General features: G+C 46.2%; 1 protein-coding gene across 1 annotated transcript; it reads right to left on the bottom strand.

The window, feature by feature from the left end:
- Positions 1 to 1685: 1685 nt before the first annotated feature.
- On the bottom strand, positions 1686 to 8961 carry LOC101102824 (translational activator of cytochrome c oxidase 1). Its single transcript, XM_004013018.5, has 5 exons — positions 8507 to 8961; positions 8107 to 8213; positions 6489 to 6616; positions 5634 to 5811; positions 1686 to 5292 (listed from the first exon to the last, which is right to left on the bottom strand). The coding sequence occupies exons 1-5, from the start codon at positions 8784 to 8786 to the stop codon at positions 5092 to 5094; spliced, it is 894 nt and encodes a 297-aa protein (XP_004013067.2). The 5' UTR covers positions 8787 to 8961; the 3' UTR covers positions 1686 to 5091.
- Positions 8962 to 9479: the final 518 nt, after the last annotated feature.

The raw sequence follows: 9479 nt of genomic DNA, 5'->3' as shown, positions 1-9479 counted from the left end.
TCCCCTCCAACATTTTGTATTTCCATATGCTGCCGTATTTTTCTTCACAGAGCCTGAAATTATACACTGTTTGCTCCGACGACAATGAACATAAGCCGTGTAGGAGCAGGGACTGTGTTCCGTCCACTGCCTGGTCACCAACACTTAGAACAGTGCCTCACACACAGCAGTGCATGCAATACAACAACAGAAGTCTTTAGCTGGAAACAGCCTCCTGATTTTCCCTCTACCTTCCTAGCAACTGATTTTTTTTGAGGACTCCATTTCTGTTGTCTGTCACTGAACCAGCCATCTCAAACATCCCCTCGCTGCAGTCACCCTACTGGGCTTTCTTCTGAACTTCAGAGACATCACCCATTGAGTATTCTGCAGGTCCTTCAAATTCCACCGGTCCAAACTGATCTGATCGTTTTCCTCCATGTTCTCATTTGCTCTCTCCATCATCAGGTCCCCAGCTTGGATGCTTTTGAGTTATCAAACTTGAAGAGTTCTTCCTCTCCACTTCCCTTCCCCCACAGCTAATTGTGGCCATGTCTCCAATCTGTCCACTCCCCTCCCTGTCCCAGCTCCACCATCCTAGTTCAAACCTCCCAAGCCTATTACTCGGAGTATTCAGTGTAACAGCTTCTCAAGATCACTCCATCCAGGGTGACCTTTTAAAATGGATCCCTGAGCCTGCCATGATCTCCTGAAAGATTTTACAGTCCCCATTACCCTTAGGAAAAGTCAAATACATCAATGTAGTTAAGAAGGACCTGGAACCATTTCTTCTCCAGCCATAAGTTTTTCCATTTCCCACTTCCAACAACCCCACCATTCAAATTCTGTTCTGGCCACACAGAACCACTGGTAGTTCCTCAAATATGACTTTCTCTCGCCTCTAACCTTTGCATATTCACTGTCTCGAACACCCCTCTCCTCCATTCTTACCCCCACCCTCATTCTTTCAGGGAAGAAGTAAGCCTAAACATTGCTCCCTTCAGGAAGCCTTTCCAGGCAGAAAGCCCTAAATCTGGGCACCAGAGCACCTAGTACTTTATTCATCAAAGCACTTGTCTTACTCTACTGTAACTGCCTTTAAGAAAGTAAGCATAAAGACAGGAGTTGGGCCTCTCCTTTGGGGTTGGCCTGCTCCCACGTCTCAGGAGAGTACTATCCTCTAAAAAAAAAAAAAAGCAACAACAACAAAAAATAGAAGCTGTGTTATTCAAAAGAGATGGCCTACCATCTTTCCTGGCACATTCAAAAAACAAATATTTGTTGAATGAATAGGTGAACCTCTGATGGGGATGTTGCTAACTGTTATTTCCTTTAGCTCTGTATTTTATCTTCCCTTTCTATGTTGTTTCTCTCCTCCCCCTTCATTTTCCCCATGCGAAGCCTCCCAACTGGGCCAGGCCTTCTCAGGCCTATCACCCTAGTTTTACACTGAGTAGGTGCTTCTGTTTAAGCGCCTGAGCCATCCCTGACCCCAAGTTTCATGACCCAACCCTAGAGCTCAGGGCCTCCGAGTACTGGTCCCATTAAGCAGCCACGCACACACCAGCTGCACATTCCTTTCCACTTCTCAAGAGCGCAGGACACATGACAGGGAACATCAAATACCAATGAATAAATTCTCTGAAGGGATATCTCAATGAATTTGGTGTAAAACAGAGAAACAAACCAAAAAACCTATCACCTGATTTGATGAAAATTCTTTTAATTCAGAGGTAACATAGAATATATTCAGATCACCAGTTCAATCAGTTAGGTTCTCTGCTTTGTTTGTACATCTTTACATTTTTACATATTGACATTTATGTCTAAAGAAAAACTGCTTTGTGTTTTGTAATTCCACTTCTATAAATTTATCGTGAAGAATACTTTGCAAGGGAGCAAAGGTAAAAAGTATTCACTGTAGCATCTTCTGTAAGATAAACAATCCAAACATCCATTGATAGAGACTAATTAAATAAACTATGACACATTAATTAATGATAATAAAATACCATGAAGCTATTAAAAAGAAAGAAGTAGACTTCTCCATCCCAATACCAAAAGGCATCTAGGATATACTGCGAAGGGGAAGGAGAGGGTGGGCGGCAGGGTACAAAGCAGATAAACATAGGATGGTCACATTTCAGTGTTTAAAAATGTTCATTCAGGATACATGTATATGGATGGCTGAGTTGCTTTGTTGTACACCTGAAACTATCACAATATTGTTAATTGACTCTACTCCAATGTAAAATTTTAAAATGTTTTTAAAAACTGTTCATTATACTTAGCGGGAAGAAAGGCCAGCATATATTGAATACTTACTACTGCCAGGCACTGTTTTAAGTGCTTAGCATATATTAACTTATTTAATTCTCAAGACAACTCTATGACATCTATGTTATATGTTTTCAAGAGAAAAAAATAAAAGTAACCACACAACTGAATTTCCATGGTTAGCTGGAGGCAGAGCCCTCACTGTTCCAGTCTGATTCAGCCGGGGCCCCTGGCAGAGGTACAGCAGCTACATACTACATGAGTGTTTCCCAGTGAGAGTCAAGGCTATGGACAAAGCCTGTCGCTGATAACTTCCAGCCCACTGAAAGGACACTTGAAAGTGAGCCCAAGCCAGCTCAAGGTGCTAAATGATTTTGTTGTTAAGACACTGACCAAAGATAAGGCAAGCCAGGACCAGACCCCATTCTTTCGACTTCAAGGTCACCTAAATCGCAGGTGCTCACATGTTGCTTCCTTAGTAGGAAGATAATGTGACTAGTTTTCTTCTTTTTAAAAAATGCTTCCTTAATAAATGGAATACATGAAAATAAAACTCAGTTATAACATCATCACCCAGAGATAGTCAGTTTTGCTATTCTGGTATACTTCCTTCTAGTCTTTTCTTAAAATTTCATATACACAGCATCATATATATTTTAAAATTTGGACCACACTATACATACAGTTTTTAATCTTTGTTTTTCATTTAACATTATATTGTAAATGTTTTCTCTGACATAAAATATTCTTTAAAAAATAATTTCTAGTGGCAAAACAGCTCATACAATCTTTACTTAAATTTTCAGTTAAACAGCTATTTAACCTATGTAGCTAAGGATCTCTTTATCAGATCTAGAGTCAGAACAGGTCTGAGTAAGCTTTCATTTCTGGCTTTTCCATATTAACTGCAAGAAGACTGCAGGGCACCGCCAGGGGTCAGTGCAGAGCTGTCTAGCATGTCTTGATGCAAACAAACTGGTTTACAGAATTCACAGTAACAAATCCTATCTATTAGATCAGAGGACTATTCACATGAGTAACCAAGTTCCCTTCTCGAGCAGGCTTCCTTAGTACAAGACTACTCATGTCAGAAATGATCACATTTCTCCAAATTCATCTATATTCAACATTCACAAAACAGAGCTATTTTATCAACTAAGGCCTATGAACGCAAGACAGAGTTTTCACCTGCTTGGTATGAGATCATCTGTGCATAAAATACTTGGGCTGACTATTTTATACGTTTGTTTTGAAAGTCAAATAATAAAATATGAAAGTATCTTGTAAATTAGGACGTGGCATTTAAACTTTATGTTGCCCTGTTTTAATGATATGCTATTCAGATATTTAGATGAGTTATCTCCTATAAAAACTAAAAATCCCAGGTAGTACCACCATTATGAAATGAGGTATAAGAGCGCATGCCTTGGCACCACAATGGATTATTTAATTGATTTTCTTCCCCCAGGCTTCACTCTCCAGCTGTTGAAGTCATCATGGAATTAGTAATCTGTTTTTCCTAGAAAGTGAAGCTATCACTTAGAGCCAATTTGGTTTTAGTTCTTTTCCATCCTAATTTACCTAAGGCTCCTTCAGGAAAATTACACCGAGCTCAGAACTGCCTTAACCAACTTATAAGAAGGTGAATAATAGGGACCAAAAAGCTACTCCAGGCCCCACATACTTGACGGGCTCCAGCACAGGTGGTTGGGGCTCCAGCACAGGTGGTTGGCACTCCTGGTGTGTCTAAACCTAGAAGTGACTCTTTGGAGCAAAAGGCACCATGACTCCTATTTCCCATCTGGCCAGGCTCCTGACTCAGCTCTTCACCCTTCTTTCTGTTCTCATTTCCTTTCCAGTTCCCAGTGCCCCATCATCCAACTGGCATCAGGGATCAAGAGGGGCCAGAGTCGGGCATTCTGGGCATCAGACAGCTTTCAAAACCAGCGTGGTGTTTCTTTTCCTGAGTGCAGCCCACTGATAGGTTCACTCAGCAGTGAAAGCACTCAGGACACAGAGGGTCCTGGACAAAGCAAGGCCTGGGAGTCCCTTACACTGGCACCCTTTGTGCTAGAGTCTTAAGCTCTCTGGCAGAAGAAGGATACAGAGGCCACAGGAAGAGAACAAGGAGGTGTGCACAGCAGTTCACATTGCCCTCGGACAGCTCCAGGAGAGAGATCCTGTGTCTTCTCCCTGAGGTCCAATGTCTTAGAGCAGATCCAGCACAAGGCATCAGCTTGTAAGTACAGTTCCTGGTACACAGTAGGTGTTTGATTGATATTAGGTATGTGAAAGAATGAGATTCTAGACCAGCACTAGAACACAAAGCACCTGGAGGGAGTCACGTGTCTATGGTCAATCAAAAAAATAGTCTTGGGACTGGAGTACTGGAACTAAGCCCACAGACTTAAAGTCAAGAGGGTCCCACCAACTGGACACAAACCCAGGAAAACTCAAGTCACACAACAGCAGGGCAGCTATTCGGTCAATAATTACTGTTATCATTGAAGAGTAGTTTCTAGTACATGGACCCTCAGGGCGCCTACGGTTTCCACAAGGGCCGGATTCCTGAGATCAGAGCTTGACTAGCTGACTGGCCACACCCCCCACATCGAGAAGGCTGCGGGGGACTCACCGAGGAGGGCTCAGACACCAGCAGAGCTGACAGAGAGGCTTCACGGACATGTAGCGATTCAGCTGACCACAAAACTGCAGGTCTATGCTTGCTAACCGGCTAGGCAAACCAGCCCCCCACCCCCGATCTGCTTGAGTCTCAGGGGACGCTGCAGACGCTTGTGCTACAGAATAGGCCGCCTGGGGGCACGTATAGTCTGGCTACTCAATGTTGTCATAGACGTGGATCACATCGTCGTGGTTGCCGAGCGCCTGGATGAGATGGGCAGCCTGCTCCAGGTCGGGGTCAGCCAGCCGCACCTTTGTGTTGGGGATGAACTCTAGCGTACAGGACACAGAACATAGGCCCAAGGAGTCCAGTTTCTTCCTCACTTGATGCAGTGAAGAGGCATCACAAATAAACTAGGGACAAAGCAAAGTCAGGAGGTAAGGAGCCAGGAGATAACACGACAAAGCTGGACAGAAGTCTGTAAACACCTGCATGAAATTCCTGAAATGTATCACTGGGTTTAAGTCTTCACTGGCAGAAACAGAGTGTTCAGGCTTCTGAATCCTTCTCGTCCTCAGGAGAGTAAGTCCTATCCAGTATTCACTTAATAAATTATCTGTGCAATACGTGAGCTCTTTATTTCACCTGTCCCCCAGACAGGGGGGCACAGGACAGAAGAGACTGAGAGAAGAATACTTAACACGTCTATCAGGGCCCTCTCAGAAGTCCACCAGACACCATGGCTACTACTCACTTTAAAAATGTTCTTTTCCTCTTCGTCTTCGATCTCCTTGACATCCTCAGCTCCTGCTTCTATTGCCAGCTCCAGGGCACGCTCTAAGTTCACAGGTTTCTTCTCTCTGTCCTCCTCTCCAACCACAATCACCCCCTTTTTGTCAAAGGAGTGCCGAGCTCCTTCGGCCATCATTCCCCTAATAGGCGAGGAAATGGGCCAGAATGGATCCCTTTAGACACTTAGCCTCCACACAGCACTGCCCAGCACTCATTCCCACCCTACCCCTGGAGTATAACCAGACACGAAGCCGCTCTCTTCCTGAAGAAGATCCGGCTACCTCTGGGCAAGGGAATAATCCGAACATAACACTAACCCTCTGTTTTATTTTGATTAATTAATTTGGCTGCCCAGGTCTTAGTTGCAGCATGCCGGACCTTTTAGTGGCGGCATGTGGGATCTAGTTCCCCTAGGGATCGAACCCAGGCCCCCTACATGAGGAGTGTAGAGTCTCAGCCATTGGACCACCAGGGGAAGTCCCCAACCCTCTATTTTCTGCCCTGACTGGAGTTTGGAGGCTGCAAAGACTGCTCATCAATTCCTGTACAACTGAGAGTACACTGCTGGTGGGACATTTCAAGACCCGGACATTCCATGGACAGATGAGACAACTGGACACAGCACTCCTCCACCTGTCCTTGGGATCCTGCCCACTACAGAACACATTAAAGGAGAACAGATGATGCCATCTGGATTCTGCTAAGGATGACATGTGTGTAAAACCTGAAAACCCACCAGGAACGACAGTACTTACCTCTCCCAGAATCAGAACCTAGAGACTCTGTCCCCTTCCACTCTCCCCAGACACACACCTACCCATTCTTGTTCAGGATATGTTTGATGTCCGAGTGGCACTTGGAACTACTGTTAGATAACGCCTCAATGAGAAGAGAAGAGCCACCGGGGCCTCGGCCCTCATACAACAAATACATGTCCTTGGTTTTCTGCAACAGATAACACAAACACATTTTCCTGTTTCCTAATTCCCTCCTCCATGCCAGCCCAGGCACCACAAACACCACAAAGTTGACTCCACGGAATGGGCTCTCTGGGGTGACACCTAGGCTCTTAAGGCTTTAATTCTGTCCTCCCTCTCTGAGAGGAGGCTCTTGGGATCAATGTTTGAGGTAACTGGAATCCTATCCCTTCCTTGGAAGGCAGTCTCTTTATCTTGTCCCTGAACAATCAATCACTCATCTCCCAGTTTTGGTTTCTCCCTTCCCCAGCTGAATCCCACATCCACCCCTCGATCACTCCTACTAAAACTCATCCTCCTATACTTTATCCTTCATGAAACCCCTGTGAGACTACCCCTGGGCTGCTGTGTACTGCTAAGAGAAATCACACACCTGGGCCTCATCGAATAGCATGGCCTCAAAATTCAAACAATCAAAAGCTCCAGGGACCAATCTCATGGGGACACCCCACGCTGCCTCTGTTCATTCCTTGCCCACATACCTTATCTTCACCTCTCTCTCTGTCCCCTTGCCCTGCCATCTTCCCAGGAACACTCAACTGATGACTTTTCTCTCCCTCTTTCACAAAGGAAATAAAGGACCACCGGGGTGGGGGGGGGGGGGGGGGGGGAAGGTGTGTGCCTTATCTGCACACACCTGATATGAAGACAGTGTGCAGGATGGTTCGAAAATAGGCTTTGGGGTCTGTCTGGTTCCCAGTAGGTCATTTTCTGTGTGACTTAGTCAAGTCGCCTAATCTTTCTGTGCCTCAGTTACCAACTTGAGGTTGCTCCAAGGATTCAGTGAAATTATGCACACACAGTTTTTATCAAAGAACCTGGCCTCCAGATTTCCCTGGTGGTCCAGTGGTTAAGACTCTACTCTGTGCTTCCAGTGCAGAGGGCACGGGTTCCATCCCTGGTTGGGGAACTAAGATCTCACAAGCCACAAGATGCAGCCAGAAAAAAAAATAAAAAGAACTTGGCCTGGAGTAAATACCCAATAACTATTAGTTACTAAGATGACTACTACTTCCTCAAATCCTTCCCATCCATCCCAGAGAAGAGGTATCTCCTCACCTGGACTTGAAGATAATTCCCACACCTGGGTTCTACATACCAGCCCCTCCCATCATCACTATCATTTGCACCTTCTCTATTTCTACTGGCTTTTCTCCTTTAAGGTATCAATATCAGAAAAACAAACCCTTCCTCAACCTAACATCATACTCTGCCCTTTCTTTTTCCCCCAGCTCCTCACAACTCAGCTCAATAGTCTTAGGCGGCAGTTCTGTACACCACCTATACATCCTATTCCTGACTATGCTCCCATAACTAATGGCCAAGAGTAACCTGAAGGCTCTAAGTTGAGGGTGTCAACAATATCGCTTCTCTGATAATTTAAAGGGAGGTGGCCTTCCAAACATGTATTTGGTAGGGGCTGTGATCAGTAACAGGAAGCTCAAACTGAGGACACACCTCCATTTTCAGCGCTGCCTCAATTGTTGACTTGGGCATGTGCTTGCTGCGACACACTTCTAGGATGCTGGCCAGGTTGCTGTTGAGCTCAGGGTTGGGGCCTCCTTCTAAGATAGAAAAGAGTAAGCAGAGACATATCAATAAGACATGAGAAAAAAGGGACATCCACGCCCTCCCCTCCCCTCCCCTCCATCAGCCAATAGAGACAAGTCACCGCTTAGATTTCAGTTCGTTTAGGACACTTTATCCGATGTTTGAATGAAAGCTCGGTAAGTATTTTGGGAGACGTTTCCAGTTCATTTGAAATGAAAGGCCGGGGATAGGGGTTTGGGAGGCAAGTGAGAGCGTGGGCACAGTGAGGGTGGTAGCTACCAGCGGTGGGTGACCGCCAGGTTCTCACCTTTAACCGCTAAGCGAATGCTCAAGCTGAGCTTGGAGAAGATGCGACTCCTTTCTGCGTCTTTGGGACCCTTGATGTGCCGGACTTTGGACCACTTGTTGTGTCCCGCGGGGACTTCGGCCGTGAGGTGCAGCGTCCGACCCCCAGCGGCGCTACAGCACGGGGGCTCAGGGTGGAAGGCCAGGGCGGCGCGCGGACGAGCCACCCGGACCCCGGGGCCTCGAGGCCACAAGCACTGGGCAGCGACCCTGCTCAAGCTGATAACAGCCCAAGTTGCCATCGGCTCCGACTCTGGGCCAAGGTCAGTCTGCCACCGAAACGAGCCCGTCCAGAGCCGGTAGCCTCCTCTGCCCGTCACCGGAGACCCAAAGGCTCAGGCCCGCCCAGGACAGCAAGAACGCCAAGGACGCCGCATTATCCCCGCGGCAGCAGGGAGAGGGTACACTCGATGGTGTAACACACTTCCTTTCCCTGGTCCGTTCCAAAAACGCGTCCCCACCGCCCGCAAAAGCCGTTCCGCAGCTTGGTACGTACTTTTCTGTACCCACTGAGCAGAACCCAGACCTACGTGAGGCAACCCTGTACTCAATCCCTTCGGTTGCCTGGGGAGCGCTGGACTTTACGTCCCTTACTAGAGATGTATCTGGATTATGAAACTGATTCTGCTTCAGAATGGCTTCCCAACTCTGAGCAGGTCTAGAATGATAAATGTATTGTTGTTGCAAAGAGATAATTCAGTCACTTCACTTTACAGGTAAGGAAATCGTCCGCAGAGATGTGATCTGTCCAGTCACTTAGTCTCTCTGAACTTCCTCTTCACTATCTGTAAAGGATGCTACTACTTGCTTTACCAACGTAGGAGGGTTGAAAACGCAAAGTAAGCCCTTAGAGCTTTATTTTTAAGTAATAAAGTGAAAGCGTTAGTCGCTCAGTCATGTTCGATTCTTTGCGACCCTATGGACTACAGCCCGCC

The sequence above is a fragment of the Ovis aries genome, chromosome 11, assembly GCF_016772045.2.
Source record: "Ovis aries strain OAR_USU_Benz2616 breed Rambouillet chromosome 11, ARS-UI_Ramb_v3.0, whole genome shotgun sequence".
Classification (NCBI taxonomy): domain Eukaryota; kingdom Metazoa; phylum Chordata; class Mammalia; order Artiodactyla; family Bovidae; genus Ovis; species Ovis aries.
This window is presented reverse-complemented; position numbering and strand designations above follow the sequence as displayed.